At 32.0% G+C, this 17,277-nt stretch overlaps 1 protein-coding gene across 1 annotated transcript; it reads right to left on the reverse strand.

The window, feature by feature from the left end:
* Nucleotides 1-6,224: 6,224 nt before the first annotated feature.
* Nucleotides 6,225-16,945, reverse strand: LOC134282862 (uncharacterized). The gene is made up of 8 exons (XM_062765247.1): nt 16,691-16,945; nt 16,368-16,474; nt 13,542-13,686; nt 9,580-9,705; nt 8,837-9,106; nt 8,143-8,268; nt 7,012-7,099; nt 6,225-6,885 (listed from the first exon to the last, which is right to left on the reverse strand). The coding sequence occupies exons 1-8, from the start codon at nt 16,884-16,886 to the stop codon at nt 6,756-6,758; spliced, it is 1,188 nt and encodes a 395-aa protein (XP_062621231.1). The 5' UTR covers nt 16,887-16,945; the 3' UTR covers nt 6,225-6,755.
* Between the last annotated feature and the right edge of the window lie 332 nt (nt 16,946-17,277).

Below are 17,277 nucleotides of genomic sequence, written 5' to 3' on the forward strand. Positions count from 1 at the left end.
TTTGTTCAGGAACAATGTAGACATATTTCATTGATATTATCATTCTTCACATTATATTAAAATATTGATCCTGAACACACATGCGCTCGGTGACTTTTACTCAAAATATCGACGAAATATGTACAATTTTCTGTAAAATTCATAAAAAAAATGAAATTTACGTCATGTTTGTGACGTCATTATGTACATATGGCGTCATTACTTGTGAAAATATTCAGTGCTTTGAAGTCAGCATATACTCCCCTGTTTAAGAACTTAATTAAATATATCTCCATCAAAGTTTGATTTGGGGGGCAAATATTGGTTATTACCGAATAAAGTTCTTTACTATGAAATTTCATTTTTATTACCTGAAAAATTGTTATCTGTAGATACTTCGTAAATCCGCAAAAGAATCGTTAAGAGAAACGAAAGTTCCATTTTCATTGTTAAAAAACCTGGATAATGAATGGTTCTATGTAATTAAAATGAGTGCATTTAGTTGTTTGAAAGTTTTGTTTCAAAGAATAAATTTCCTGGTATGACACAAAAGGAAATGTGGACCTTAGTCAACGGGATGTCAAAGTACTTATTGATCTGAAAATAAAGTAGGCCTACTATTATATAAGCTCGCGCCCTTCTTAAAATTAAAAGAACTTTTTCTTCCTAATTTTCAGGAACTACTATTATATGTACAGAAAAAAAGAATTGCCGGTTTGTGTGATTAGTCCTTTAAAGATTGACACTACTTCTGGAGTGTTTTATACAGTGATAATCCCCAATAAGGAAGCTGAAATGCCTTTTATTTCATACTTTTGTCGAGTCGAGGCACAGCGAAAAAATTTGCGGATACAACCACTAACTTCTACTTCTATTCAATCTGAATTTGTTGACATTTTCAGTTCACTGTTGCATGGGTCAGACAACACATTAAAATTAATAATACACTATAATGATTAAATAAAATACATGAACAAAAAATCTGTTTGTGAAACACTGATGCCCCTGTATGGCATCTACTAGCGATGGTTGAAGATTTTTTCAAATGCCAGTCAATGTCCAAGGTCAAGGTCTAGAGATCAAAAGAAGACCTTGTCACAAGGAATGTACCCTAGACATATGAAAGCCCTAGTACTAACAATTCAATAGTTTGGCCAAAATTGAATAAAGTTTTTCAATAGTGGGTCAAACTTCAAGGTCAAGGTTGAAAGGCAAACCATTATCATACCCGTTGAAATGTCTTGGGACAATAGATACCCATATGAAGTATGAAAGTCCAGCAACACCTGTTCAAAAGTTATGGTCAAGGTTAACGTTTGGTATTTTTGTTTTTGTAAAAGTAGGTTAAACTCTCCAAGGTCATTTTGACGAGGTCAAATTTGGTGGTACCCGGAGATAGGTCTTGTCAAAAGGATTACACCTGTGAAATATTAAAGCCATATAGTCCCATCCACTTTAAACACCCAATTTTAAAGTTTCAAGATCAATAATTTACCGCCTGTCAGTCATTAAAAAAAGATAGCTTCTGATTTGATTGACAGGTCATCTACCTGAGCTTCCTGATAATCTGAGTTTGCACGTTTCGAAAACAATTACCTGGTCACGCATCAAATTTCATTTTTAGTATACACACTGAAAAATATGTTTGAATTTTATTTCAAAAAATAATTGAAAGTAGATTATTAAAACATTTACATAATACAATATTTCTTTTCTATCTTCACTGCTGTGTGTTACTTGTAAGTGTTATAACGTCCACGTCAAGAAAAAAGACCGTCCACAGAAAGTGTCCATTTTCATTGTTAAAAAACCTGGATAATGAATGAAAAATCTACTGTAATTAAATTATGGCCTTGCATTTTCTAGTGTGCATTGTAGAAAAAAGTTGACCCCTTGTCATTTTTTGATGCAAAAACATTCGTTTTTGTAGGAATATGCTTGTTAGGCGAATGTGTACGGGTAATATCAAGCTAACTTATGCTTTGAAGTGTTATTTCTGAAAGCTTTTAAGTTTAGCTAACGAAATCAAAGCTGTACAATACCTTACATTAATAATACAAACTGTTTTATCCCCAATAAAGGAAAACAATATAAGCAAAGACACATGCATCGTAGAAACGTTTATTACATTATACAGTAAGTTTTCACAGTTTTCGTTTTAATCTTCATAAAAGGTTATTTTTTACATGTAGCTGGTGTCAAAAAAGTTTCCATAATTAATTAGTTAAAAATCTCTTTGATTTTACCTTAGATAAATAATTTGCAAAAATCAAAATAAAGTTTTATTTTTCATAAGTTTAACGTTTTTTTATCCCTACCTTTTAAAACTGGCGCGAAAAGGGGTGCTAGCTTAGAAAAATATATAGATCTTATAAAAATATTTGGTTTTCTATGAATGAAATTTCAAACTTCCTTTAGGGAAGATTTGTAAAAACACGAAATTAGATTGCCTCTGACATATGATACAAGGGAAACAAAATGTGGGTAGCTCAAAACCTGTAAAATGTCTTTTGTCGTTTGCTAGTATCAACAAAACCTTAAAAAATGGGCGTTGTAGCAAAAAACATGATTAACTACAAAAAAAGATAGTGTCTTTCCAAAAATTGGCACATGTATTATCGTTTCCCCCGTTCCACATGTACTTACATATAATGATTTTAGGAGTTTTTTACAAATAGAAAAAAACAAAACAAATGTTGGATGATGAAAAAGTTGTCACTTTAATGTTATACTTATGCCCCCGTAAACGAAGTTTCGGGGGTAAATAGTTTTTTACCTCTCCTTCTGTCTGTTTGTATATTTGTCCGCATAAATCTTGCCCATATCTTTAGACTGGTTGGACTATGGTTGTCATATTTCACGGTTGTATTTTTATGACAAGACTTTATTTTTGTGTACAACCAACTTTGACCCTATGACATTGATCTTGGAGTTTGAGACACTTTTACCCCAAAATTCCACACTTTAACTTTAGCATTAACTTTTGGACGGTATGTGCTAGGACTTTATATCGAGGTAACGGCGTGATAGACTAAAAGAGTTCATTAATTTGGAAAGGTAATGTCTATAAAATCTCAGAAGAAAGGGGATGTAACAACCATTGGTCAGGTGTCTGTGGGATAGGAAGTGTTGAAAAGGGAAGTATTTTTTTTTTAATTTATAGATATCTTTGAAGGTTGAACTCTTATTCACTCAGATGTAAATTTTTGCCAGTTTTGGAGGAATTTTTAATATCATTATAAGAACGTTCTCAGTGTGTATGGTATTTCCTGTATATACATGAAAAAAATTAGAACATTATATGAGGTAGTTAAAAAGTATGTATTTTAAGGCAGAATGCATAACCCCGCTCCTTCAACTGGTGTTGGAATATCATAAATATTATGGATTCTTTTGAAAATTACGCCAGACAATGGGCCAGATATAAAAAAGAAGACGTTGACACTTTGTCAGAATGGATAAAATGTATCAGATCCGTGTTTAAATCGCGTATTAAAAGATTAAGGGGCAATATGAAAAGCATCTGTCCTTCTCTGTTCAATAATCCAGAAGTGAAAAAAAGAATAAGATAGATTACATAATCAGTACGTACTGGTCCCTACCGACAAAGCAGGTAACAATACAGTCTTCGTTTGTAAGGCTCATTATACAAATTGTATTTTAGAAGAACTTCGATTTAATTCTACAAGTGGTAATCCTACTTATACTCATACTCCCCTTTCTGAGGAAGAAATTCTTCAAAGTCATATGTCAGTTTTGAATATTTTTGATATTCCACACAGCCATAATGAATTTGAACTACCCTATATATATTGGATTCCGAAACTTCATAAGAATCCTTACAAACAAAGATACATTGCGGGTTCCAGTAAATGTTCAACCATGCCTCTTTCGTTACATCTCACTAAGATATTGACAGAAATGAAGGAAAAACTTCAAGAGTACTGTGCAACAATATATTCAAGAAGTGGTGTGAATCAGATGTGGATACTCAAAAATTCCAAAGAAATTTTGGACAATTTGAAGTCACAAGATTTTACCAAAATCAACAGCTTAAAAACTTACGATTTTCAACTTTATCCACAACCATTCCCCACGATAAATTAAAGTGCAGACTTTTTGATATCATTGACAGCTGCTTTTTCAGTAAAAATAGAACTCGTAAATTCTCTTACCTGATAATTTGTCATTTGCAAAATTATTTTATTAAAACACATTCTGATTACACACACAAGTACTCTGAAGTTGGCATCAAAAAGATGATTGAGTTTCTGATTAAAAAATCTATGTGGTTTTAGAGACCAGGTCTTCAAACAATCGATTGTAATTTCCATGTGTACCAATTGCGCTTCGTTATTGGCAGACCTATTTTTGTATTCATATGAACAGAATTTGTGCATGATACGTTATTTCCCGATCATGACAAGGATCACACTGCGGGTGTCACTCCTCCATGGCACCTGATCCCACCTCTGATGTTTTGGAGGTCCGTGTTTGCTCTGCTCCTATTTTGTATTGTTTCATGGACTTTGATATTGAATACTGTTCGTTATCCATATCCTTCTTCCATACAGATGTATATGTAAGTTTAAATGTAAGAGCTAAGGGAATTGAATTTATATAGTTAAATAACGTTGCTTTTCTTGCTTCTATGCTATGTTTTTGGATTTGTAAAAAAAAGTTTATAGTTATCAGAAACATATCATGCCATTTTCGGAACAAAACCTTTGAATGATTAAAAAAAAACAACACATTCTGCAAGCCAAAAAAATCCATGCCAGATACATTGATAGTGATGCAACTTTTAAGATATGCAATCAAATATATGTTGGAAAGAATTAAAGTACATACCCCCCCCCCTACTTGCATTTTAAAGTATGAAAAAATATCAGGATACACATATATAAAGTTTTATTGTATTAAAAAAGTAGGGGGTTAAAATTCTCTGGGGGTCATTTTTCAACGTGTGTGGAGTCGTAGAATTACTGGTCTGGAATGTTTTTCTACAGTCGAAAAAAGACCCTACTTGTCGTAGAATATTGACCCGGGGTCATTTTTTTTACGTAGAAAAATGACCCCCAGGTCAATATTCTACGTGGGTCACTTTTCGGCGTTACACCGGCTCTATTTGCCGTAATTGGAAGTCCGACGATTAAAATTGTTTTTCAAGAAATGGGATATAAGAAAAATATTCCGCACTAATAAATCATAAGCTTTAAAAGATGATTTATTTCGTACTATGGCTACAATCCGAACGATGTTGTACAGAAATTGATGTCAGAATTAATGCTTGAATTTCCTCTAGCGTCTGTGTATATACGTAATAAAAATGTGAAGATAATTAATAGTGAATAAAATTATTCTTAAGAAGTTGAGACTATAGAATAATTATCGTAAGATTTCAATGTAAGCGTAAAAACACAGTTTACTTCTCTTTGTAATTAAGAATTCCATAATTATTAAAAGAAAGTTGGAAATAGAAAATGTTCATGATTAATAAACAAGAGCAAGGTTTACTCTTTGCATAAAATGGCCCTGTCCTTACATCAATTAATTGGCTATCACTCTCTGTCCAATTTCATATATCAAAGTAAAAAAAAAGAATCTTCGAATCTTAGTGCTCTCATGTTCTTTAACAACATTTCTTTTTTAGACTGTAGGTACTTTAAAACAAGTCTTGTGTAAATGAAATGATCTTGAATTTTGCAGAAAACATTGGAATATCTGCAGCCAAGAAATAAAATATGAGCGCAGACATAGATCCAAAAATTGAAACATGTATATGATCTTCAGAAACAGGACTTTTGTTATGAAATTGCATATTTTGGAGCAGAGGTTTTGCTCTATATGACAGTTTTAATAATCTTGTACGGAATATACAGGATATGGTGAAAATGGCGCATTTCATGCCTAATATGCATTGACAAGAGAGAATATTGCGACATTTTTAATAAAGTCAGGGTCACCAAGGGTCCAAGAGATGAATACTGCATTGTCAACCGAAACATTTTAATTCATTGCATGATCGAAATTAAGATGAAGAGATGCTGATATAAAACAGATTTTGAACATTTCACAGAGAAAGATTACGACAGTGGGTAAGAAAAGTTGGTAAACGACAGAAAATTACTTCTACATGTAAATGATAAATCTAACAATTTCATATGCATACTAATTTAATAATTTTTTAATCAAACTGAACTGTTGGAATAATATGGAAATATTTAGGCAAGGAAAATACTCCAGAAATTTCATATTTTTATTGCAAGTATTCTCCTTCTTGATTGGTTATTACAAATATATGTACTTAATTTAATACCTATTGAATAATCAAACTTATATAAATATTTTTTACACCGGTATTATATTTTGGCAATATGTTTGCCTAAAGAAAATGAGCATGCCTCGAAACATTCTGAAAAAAAATTATAAATTATTTACAATATAATATATTAATCATGCATTATTGATTTGAGTCGTTATCTGTCATTGAGTATTCATTCTCGTTCAGCGTGTTCGAAGTGACGTCATAAATACCGGTGACAAGATTATTTGTCCTGTCATAAATATCACAATTCGATGATGTTTTTTCGGAATTTTTCTTTCGCTGTCCTCTTAAAACATCATATTCACCCAAATCTGTATCAGCATATTCACTGTCTGAAATGGTAACATCTTTCACAGAATGCTCCTGTCCCGTTCGATTGTCCCTGTTGATAAGGGGTTGTGAGTACTCACTGTCGTTAGTATCAGCTACAGAATAAGCTGATTCGTCTTCAGCAGTGATGTGATCCTTGTTTTCTGTTTTTTTCACCTGGTTTTGAAACCGGTTCAGAGTAAAGATCTGAGGTAACGATTTCCTCTGTTGTGGAACTTTTCTCTTGATTTCCTTTTCTTTTAATTACTCTATACAATGATTCATTTTGAAAGTAGAGACTTTCGTATTTAAATGTTAGTTTGTATAAATCATTGGACCAATATCTTTTGCCATGTATATTTTTATGATTTTCACATGATTCACTTTATAATTACCTTGTGATGAAACAAGCAAATATCATAACGATCAGTAGAAGTCCTACAACGGAGGATGTAATGATTACTGGCAATCGTAAATCGTCAGCTGAAAAAAAGAGATTTCATTGATGAGATAATTTCCCCAATCATAACGATTAAAAACGTCGTGTATTTAAAGTTCATTTTCTATCAAATCGCACCACATTTTATGGCCAGTCGTGTCAATCTTGTTGACCGTAGAAAGTGTTTTGACTTGTCAAAAAACTACTGAGCATTTCAACATAATCAACACGATAATTTTTTAATCGTAAATGTAATTAACAATCTCATCACTGTGACACATTGTACTGTAACAAATCGAGACACCCTGTATCTAATCAGTAATCAGTAAAAATTTAAAGGTTTGTCAGCTTTGTCATAGTACAGTGTAACATTAATCTTAGTTTTCATACTAACCAGGATTTAATAAAGACTTATTTAAGAAATAATTAGCTTGCTTTGTTAATGCGCGAATTAAGGTTGCCATTATGCAGACAATTACATAACCTGCGTAAGCGAGTTATTATTTTTTCTTAAGTCATTGCAACCATTAATCTCCGCAACCGCAAGAATAATAAGACATTTTAATATACATATTTTAATAAATTATTCGTGTAGAGTGGATTGAAAAAAAAAGTAAAATTGTGTACCCAGTCGGTCAGTCAACTGAATCATGACTGAAAGTTTACTGAAATGAGACTGGCGGGGCTTGTCATTCAATAAACTTTCCATACCTTGCATTGATTATTCAACTTACCGAATAATAAAGGTCTCTCTCCTGCGAGGGTTCCATACAGTATAATGGAATTATACTTTTTTCTCATGAAATATTTTAGACATGCAGATAATTTTAACAGCCAGATCGAGTATTTATACTGTTTTTCATGAAATAATAAAAGTTATTTATGTCAATCTGGATTATGAAAGATATCATAACCACAAATCAAATCCTATCGATAAATAATGCATCGCTTAATGATTGCTGGCAATTAAGAGTACGAAATACTATTAGTCAGTGTTGACAAAACTAGTTCTGAAATAAATATTTCTTTCAAGATTAGAAATGACAATCCTCATGCATGAAAATGCAAAATGCAATGAAAGCTTTACAACTATCTTGTTCTGGTTGCGTCTCTCTTGTGAATTCCGGCGATTCTGTTGTCGTATCCCTCGCGTGCGATACGTTTGAATCAAATGTCCCCATACATGTACTACTTTCTCCGAAATTAGATTTTTCTGTAAATAAAGAGGAAGTAATCATCATCAGTGTTAAGTTGTTAACCCTATGAACAAGTGATCATATGGCTTGAAAATTACTTATATGACTCTATTTATAAATCTAAAATAAATTTTGAGAATTAATAAAATGATGTTCTCTTCAAATTCAAAGAAAGACTTGAAGATCTGAACGACAAGAAATGAAAGATTCAAAGGGCATATTTACTATGCATTACTATACATGTATTACATGCCCACAGTGTGATCAGTCGACAGAGGATGCTCAACCCTTCTGTGTTACTGATCCCATCCCTGGGGTTTCAATGTTTACGGGTTATTCACTGTTCAAAATTATGTACATGTATTTGTTTACTGGCTTATAAGATAAATCAATATTCATACACTGGAAGTCAGCCTTTGCGAAAAAAATTGCATGAAGGTAACGAAGCCTAAAAGAATCATATAATTAGCGAGAACATTCTTGGTACTTCTATTATAGTACATATATGTATACTACTGTTTAAGGAAAACAAGCAAAGAGAAAAGGTAACCTTTTCCAACACTTTTTTTCATAAAGATAGTTTACCTAATTTTATGCCACACAGATACTGCCGGGTCTCTCCAGTAGAATCGTTGATAGTTATAGTTCCATTTTCATTTCTTGCTAACTTGATGAAAGGTTGAAATGAAACAGATGAACTTTTAAAAACAGATAGACAGACTACAGTTTTATTTTGGACTTGCGTTGGATCAGAGATTTGGAAGTTTTCATTAGGAAGAGAACTATTTAGACTGCGGCAAATTTCCCGAGCATCTTCCCAAGCTTTGAAACCCTCAAAACTAAGATTGACCCCGTCTGAAAAAATAATACAAAGGTAAAGTGGTTAGTAAACAAATTTCGAAAAACAAATTCAATTAAGTTTATCGTTATAATATTAGTGATACAGTAGTCCATTTTTGGCTACTGATAAGGTTTAATCTGTGTTTTGTTGTAACAAAAAAGAAAGGTATTGAAACAGATGATGTATGCTCCATAATTGCAGGGGTGCCGCATATTTGTAAAATATTTTAAGCACACAGATAATTTTCTTTTCAAATGCCTATGCATGCTATATTTATCGAGTCGGTACGAATTCAACTATGACAAACCTTAACTTTTAAATAAAACTTATCTTTCTTTTACATCTTGCATTTACTAGTGTAAGATAAGCTGTGAAGAAAAATTAAGGTAAATAATCCTAATATTCATTAAATTTTACACAAAGATGACCAGAAGATCTGTCATTTGAATGTTTTACATTTCTTGTGATATTTTGAAAAAATACCTACCGTCCTCAATACAGTATGTATCGCAGTGTTCATCACAACGATGTTCAAAGATTTGAGAAGATTCAAAGTTTTTGTGAGTAGCCACACATTCTGATTTTGTGTCATCTGTCAACGGAGTTGTATCTACTAAATTATGTAATAAAGACATGTTTAAAAATTTTCAGTGATAATTCAAAAGATTGTTATATATAATAAAAATGAGTTATTGCCATTCCATGGCTCCAAAAGGCACTCAATAATGATTACATTATGTACAGAGATTTGTACATAAAGAAGAGACAACGACAAAATACCAAGGGTTATCGTTATCTGTTACATTGCAATGGATTTTATTTTCAAGATATGTACTCATATAGTATGACTCAAAATCGCAAAGGTAATAGGGGGTTAGTGTGCACCTAACTGAGCTACTGTACAATTAAGTTGACCTTTTTGTACTTAACTTTAAACTCTTTGGTTAATCTTATTTTACGTATAGTAGTTTGAATAATATTTACCATTGAACAAATCTTGCAAATTAATTAATGCGCGTAATTTATTGTGTGACCTTTTTGCACTAAAAAGTAAAAAGTAACATGTTTGGGGTATTAAAAATCTAAATAGGCTATAAAATATTTATTGTATCGAGTATCAGTCACAAGTTTTAAGTATTGAGTAGTTTAAAATAATGAAAGAAATAAGTTTGGGTCAATGATGTTGAAATATTGGTGAAACATTTGATTTTCAGGCGAAAAACGATGTAAATTTTATCGGGACTTTTTTAACATATCTTAATTTCTCGACAAAGTTTGTTGAGGGAAGGTGTAAAATTTATTCTAAATATTTTTAAAAATTAAGATCTATATTAAATATTCCCAGCATATCATGACGAAAAATATTCTTTGAGTAAAAGTATGTGAGAATAAAGTTCCAAGATATTAAATTTTATAAATGTGCAGATTTGCAGAATTTTCTGCTAAATATCCTTCCACCACAAGAAATAGTCCCTCGTAAATCTTGCTCATTTGTGGATTTTTTTTAGCAGTTTTAATAGGGCCTGGGTATTGGCCAGAGATTTCGTATTGGGATATGTTGCAATATTTTTAACTGTATTGCAATATTTCAATGAAAATTACAATGGCATTTTTTCCAGTATATTTTGTTTTTATTATATTAACTTCAATTTACATGCAGAATGTACATACTCTTAACTATGAAAAGTAACCAAAAGGAATAAAAAAATCTTGTTGATTTTATTAAAGTTATGCTTTGAAATATGTTTCATATTCATCCATAAAAAAGCTTCTTTCTTACTGTTTGGTTTAATAACAAGCCTTTCTTAAAATTTATTTCTATATTAAATCGTAAAATTCCTTAGTCTTTGCATTTTGCCAATATATCGATATTACAAAAACGTATTGCAATGGGATATTTTTTTGTCATTGTTTTACAATTTATCGAAATATGGGTATTTTTTGCCCAGCCCTATTTTTTAATTAGATTTGAACAATTTACATTGTTGAATTTAAATATGTTATAAAAATTGAATTATAATAAATAGTTTTTAAGGAGGATCTGCGTGTACCTTTCTAAAAAGCTGACGAGAGACATACCTTAAATACTGTAGATCACTAAATTTTCGCGACACCTTATTTTCGCGATATAGGCCTAGTCATTGACTCCTTATTAGCGAGACATAATTTTCATGAATTGTTGTTTTTCCTCTACATAAAGATGAGGAATAATTTCAAACGGGAGAATGAAAATTTCGCGAGCTCATTGTCTCGCGTAATTACGCCAAAATTAAGTTCTCGCGAATAAAAAGTGATTTACAGTACATTGTATTCTTTTATCTTTTACTCATATAAAATTGACAACTGTACTTAAAAACGCACCATCGCGTACCTAATATAATTGCCCCAAAAATATATACTGATATGCAAAGAAACGCAACACCCCAATTTTAGGGGGGAAATTATACACGAGTTATAACTTTGTACCAAAAAAATTAGGGCATCTTGAACCTTGTTAAATCAGTTATTTAACGGTTGAATGATTTTCATTCCATTACCGGAAGTTCATTTTTAGCTCTCTTAACAGAAACCAAAAATTTGCATTTTAATAAAATATTTGACAATATTTTAGGTTTTCAAGGTTTTGTAGCTGTTAATCATAAATATTGTACTTAAATTCCGAAAAAAAATCTTTTTTTTTCTTTTCTGTATGTAATGCCTATATTTCCTCAAAATGGCTGAAAGCACGGATTTTCATTACTAATGCTTCAAATTCTCAAAATAAAGAAAAAGGAGAGATGCAGATGCAACTATGCACTACATAACGACTTTTCAGGCTCTTGTGTTTCAAAAGCATCCGGAAAAGAAAAAAAATTCGGAATTTAAGTACAATACTTATGATTAACAGCTACAAAACCTTGAAAGCCTAAAATATTGTCAAATATTTTATTAGAATACAAATTTTTGATTTCTGTTAAGAGGGCTAAAAATCAACTTCCGGTAATGGAATGAAAATCATTCAACCGTTAAATAACTGATTTGACAAAGTTAGAGATGCCCTTAATTTTTTGGTACATAGTTATAACCCGTGTCTAATTTTCTCTAAAACTGGGATGTTGCTTTTCTTTTGCGTGTCAGTATATATACAAGTTACTAGACTAGTATACTACATCTCCATTATACAAAATGAGAAATAATAATCAGCACAGTTAATGATTTAAGTTTAATACGGTAATACGGTTTTATAATAAAGAAAGATACCAACAATTCAGGTAAAGAAAATGAATGCTTTTACAAACAAGAGGCCCATATAGGCGCACTGGCTTAGAAAAAGCAGAAATCAATTCAGTGTTGTAAAGTTTAGGAGGAGGGAGAAATTTGAATTTATTCTTTATCAGTATAATTAATCGTGTCTTTTCTGTTCATGAGGAGAAGATATTTTTCCCATTACATGTACTGTAGATTCCTTATTTTCCGCGAGTACTTATTATCGCGAACGGCCTCTTCAACGTCAAATCGTGAGAAGAATAATTCGCGAATGGACGGTTCGTCAAGAGATTTTACATTGTTTTTAGCAACATAAAAATAAAAGCGAGTCATTTTATTTCGCGACTAGTGTTCCTCGCGAAATTACGCTTTAATTAATTCCACGCGTATATTTAGGAATTTACAGTATGTTCCTAGGTAAATGATAACTGTCCATTGTGTCCCAACCCTAGCATGGGGTCAAGATTTAAACAAATTTGAAACCACACTCCCTGAGAATGCTTCTACACTGCATCTAAAATCACATATTTTCGTGGGGTCAAATTTTTAAGGTTTGGGGAAAAATAATTACAGTTCGTGGGGATTTGATTTCGTGGTTGGATAATGTTTAGTTGCAATGCATATGAAATCTAACATTTGGACGTGGTCATGAATTCATGGGTCTCTTAATACCTTGAAAACCCAAGATCTAACCCTAACCTAAAATTTTTTTAACAGATGCCAACTTCTATTTTACCGTATTTTGACAAATTCTAAATTATCTCCCCTTGAAAGTGGGCATGGCACTTGTCTTCCTACCAAAAAAACTTAAATACTCCTTACCCAATGCTTCTTTGTGACAAGTTTGGTTAAAATTAATTAACACAGTGGTTTTTGAGAAGTCGAAAATATGAAGAGTTAGGCAGACGGACGCCGCCATGTGATTAGAGAGGCTCACTTGATTTTTTAGCTCGGGTGAGGTAATAATCAAATAAATGCGATTAAACTCGTAGTGCATAAACCGATTTTGTTAGTTAAATAAGACTGAGTACTCATGCAACCGATCAAGAAAAATTAAAGCCTACTTTTTCATGTTAATTAATATATTTTTTAATTCTTTTGCATGAAATAAATACTTCACCAATTGATAAATTCTATCAACTTCATCTTTTTAATTCAAAATTCACAACAAAATTCCGTTATTAATAGATGAAATAAACTTACTGTCAATTATAGAAAACAGAGTGACAAACTCCGTTCTGTTGTCGTGATTGGAATCGTCAGAACCAGCTCCTGTGCAGTAAGCATCGGAAACTCGTAATTTCTCGTCTTTCACTTTTCCATCCAGCAAGTAGCAAGAGGAACGAGTCTGCGTATAAAACAAAGAAGAAATTAATTTACAAGCCTTTATACATGTACACATCTAAACAAGGCTACGTCTTGATTATTTAAGATACATGTATATATATACAAAAAAAATTGCAAGAGTCAATCTAGAATACTTCGGTCTTAAAATGTTATTTCAGTCTGGACTTCTCACACATCGCAAATCTTTTCCACAAACAGATAATTTGAAAAAGGAAGGCTGAGGACTGTACGTATTTTCTTGAATGCATATTCCCAGTATTTCATTTACCTTATTCTGTTTCGTTAATCTAATATTAGTATAAACTTAAAAAAAACTAGTAGTTAAATAATCATAAGGAGTTTCAGTCTTGAAACTTATTTTGGAAGTCAATCATATAATTATGAGTTGTTATTTTTATTTTAGGTGGAACTTTATGATACCTATATCATTGTATGTCTGAGGTGAGTTTTGGAGCAAACACTGACTTTGGTATTTCAAGCAATGTAGAATAATTAACCCAGAATTAACCCGGAACTGAACTCCTCCCTTGTTCATGGCAATAAATTGAAGTCTATTTCGAGTACATGTATTGCATGTACAACTACACACTACTAGCTGCAGATCTGTAGCGTTATGGTTTGATATATTTGTCTTTGACCAAAAAGGTGCAATTTACGGCGCACTTTTTTTGCGCACTTTTTGGGAGAATTTCTCCACTTTCAAGCATCGGTCAATTAATTACCTTTCACTCCTTAATTCTAGGCACATTCTTTGGCCAATATGTACATGTATATTTTATCCAACTCCCAACCATTTATAGTTGTCTTTCCTGGCAACAAACTCGCTTGAAGTGAATTTTCATCAATCTAACATATAATTTGAACTAAGCGAGTTTATCACTTGAAAAGACAACTATAAAGGGTAGGTAGATGGATAAAATATACAGATTAGTTAAATAATGTGCCTAGAGTTGGGGAGTGAACGGTAGTTAATTGGCCGATGCTGGGAAATGGAGAAAAAGTGCGCAAAAATATTTCACCGTAAATTCCACCTTTTTTGCATTACGGAATCTTTAGCGTTATGGTCAAAGACAAAAATATAAAACCACAACGCAACAGATCTGTAGCTACAACTACACTTGACGATTATTATGAACTTGAAGTTATTATGTAATTAAAATATCTATCATCCTTAAGAGTACATATACACAGCTGCATCTGAATAAGGAAATTAAATGCTCTTAAACAATACTCATTATTTCTTAATTGTTGTTATATAAGCTTAACCGTTGCTATGTACATGTATTATATTTATATTATATCAACCTCAAGAGTACACACACAGCTACATCTGCATAGGGAAATTAAATGCTGTTAAACAATACCCATTATTTTTCAATCGTTGTTATATACAGCAGAACCGTTGCTACGTATTATATTATTTTCTTTCTTAATTTTTTTCATGATAATCTCGTGTTCTTCATAAATGAAAGAACGATATCGCTTTAAGCATTTTTAGCAAATTCTACGTATATGTAAAAATGCATCTACGGACTATTCCTGCTGACCCTTTTTAAGTGTAATGAAATGCTGATTTTTTACGGCAAAAATTACAATTTCTGTCGTGTTTGAAATTTAAGTGCAGTTGAACAAAGAATTAATATTTACCGGTATTGTAACCCTTTAAATATTTGTTCCTATGCAAATCTATACCAAAAAAGTCTGGCAATTCTAATATTTTACTGAAAAATTTACATAACAATATCGATGTTTGACCGCTGATTGAGATGTTGAACCTGACGATGAGATGTTGGACCGCTTGCGTCACAGAACGGATGGAGCTTAATCTCATTTGTATTCGTTGGTGTTCATAAGTGACGGACCTGAGGTTACATCACGGAAGACAAGGTCAATATACAAGTATATATATTTTTAAAAAATTAAATGAAAGGTATAACGAATCATTTATTGACTGTGTTCTCGGACAAAATGCATTTTATTGACCCTTGACCCAAACTACCTACCACTGGCCTATCGGCCTCAGACAGATAGTTTTGAATCTTGTGTCCGCCAAAATGCATGTTGCTCTCGTACTCAGTCAATAAATGTATAATATTATACTTTCATGTAAATTAGTTGAATCTGATTGGTCGAGAAATATTTGTTAAAAAACATTATTACCCGCTGAATAATGAAGCCACGTCCTCCAGCGTAGCAACAGTCAACATTGCTTGACGACGGGTGATATTCCAAAAAAAAAAAAAAAATAGCGATTGCGCAGATTTTATGCGCGCATGATTCACTGTTATATGTTTCTGTATACAACAGCCAGTATAATATAATAAATATTGCATGTAGTTTAGTGTAACATGGAAAATATTTCAACGTTACACTCAGCTAAATGCAATAGTCATATAATATTATCTCCTTGCCAACCTCTAAAATTTTAACAATGAACGAAAGTTGACCCCAAATGAATTTTCTAGAGTAGTACTTTATTTTATTGGGAATGTAAGCACATGTTCTTATTACTGAATGAAGCAACAATTTTTTTCTCTCCGGCGAACACCTACAGGTGTTGTAGAGTAGGATTTTCCTGGGGGATCCTACTATAGAGCCAGTTTTCCGAGGGGATTTTAGGGGGAAAGCCTACTCTACAAGACCGGTATTACATAGTTATATAAGAAAACATGAAGCTAATACCGTGTTTCCTATAAGTGGAAGGGATTTTCCCCATTTTGTTATGTCGATGTTTCTACAATCCATCTCCGTATGATTATTTAATATCTCTACTGTGATATTGTAGCAACCTGATATAAAAAAGAGTAAAAAATACGTAAGTGTAAATAATTAACTTAAGTAAAATTAGCAAATTATGAAAAGAAACAAATATTCAAAACAAAAAAAAGAAATGAGCTAGAAAACTCATAAAAATGAGGCCAGAGAAAGTAAATATAAACAACTATTTTATTATGATATCAAATGCGTTTAATTTTTGATTTTATGAATATTTACTTTTAAATTACCTATTCTAGAAATCCATGGATTGCAAACAGCAATACTTTGGTTATTTATTTTAATAATGGGACAAACGGGAAAATAAACACTTTCATGATCACGCAACTGTACGGATTTCGCCAAAGAGTCATCCATAAATACGTCATATCCATATTTTTTGCAACTTTTGGCCATGTCTGCCACTGGAACATTGCTGACTCTCATCCGAACGTAATTTGGTGATGCGTTTTCCTTTCCACCTATCCATAAAAAAAAAACGCTTGCATGAGTGATCAGAAGTCTCTGTCGAGACTGTAGCTCTTCTGGTTTGTACTAATAACAAAGGAAGAGAAAAGAAACCATTGCAATCAGCCCAAAACTGTAGGAGGAGTAGTGTTTTTAAGGAATTTTAAAGAAATTTCTATTTTTAGTTACCATGGCAACACTATTCATCGAAATCAAAACCTATGCATCAAATTATGCATCTTAGTGTAGCCTTTTGTGTGCTAAAATATATTGAAATCGCACTAAAACTGTAGAAGGAGACAGTAGCGCTTTGAAGGAATTTCACAGAAATTTCTATTTTTAGTATTCATGGCAACACCTTTCATCGAAA

The sequence above is a fragment of the Saccostrea cucullata genome, unplaced genomic scaffold (assembly GCF_032062105.1).
Source record: "Saccostrea cucullata isolate Sc308-1 unplaced genomic scaffold, CSIRO_AGI_Scuc_v1 ctg406, whole genome shotgun sequence".
Lineage (NCBI taxonomy): Eukaryota > Metazoa > Mollusca > Bivalvia > Ostreida > Ostreidae > Saccostrea > Saccostrea cuccullata.

What these genes read in the sequence shown, in the direction of transcription:
- LOC134282862 (XM_062765247.1), bottom strand. Translation starts at nt 16,886, where the DNA reads ATGAGAGTCAGCAATGTTCCAGTGGCAGACATGGCCAAAAGTTGCAAA. An exon ending in TTCCACTTATAGGAAACACG is followed by an intron (nt 13,687 to 16,367) that starts GTATTAGCTTCA and finishes TTTTATACGCAG; the next exon opens with ACTCGTTCCTCTTGCTACTT. An exon ending in TCTGTTTTCTATAATTGACA is followed by an intron (nt 9,706 to 13,541) that starts GTAAGTTTATTT and finishes TACATAATTTAG; the next exon opens with TAGATACAACTCCGTTGACA.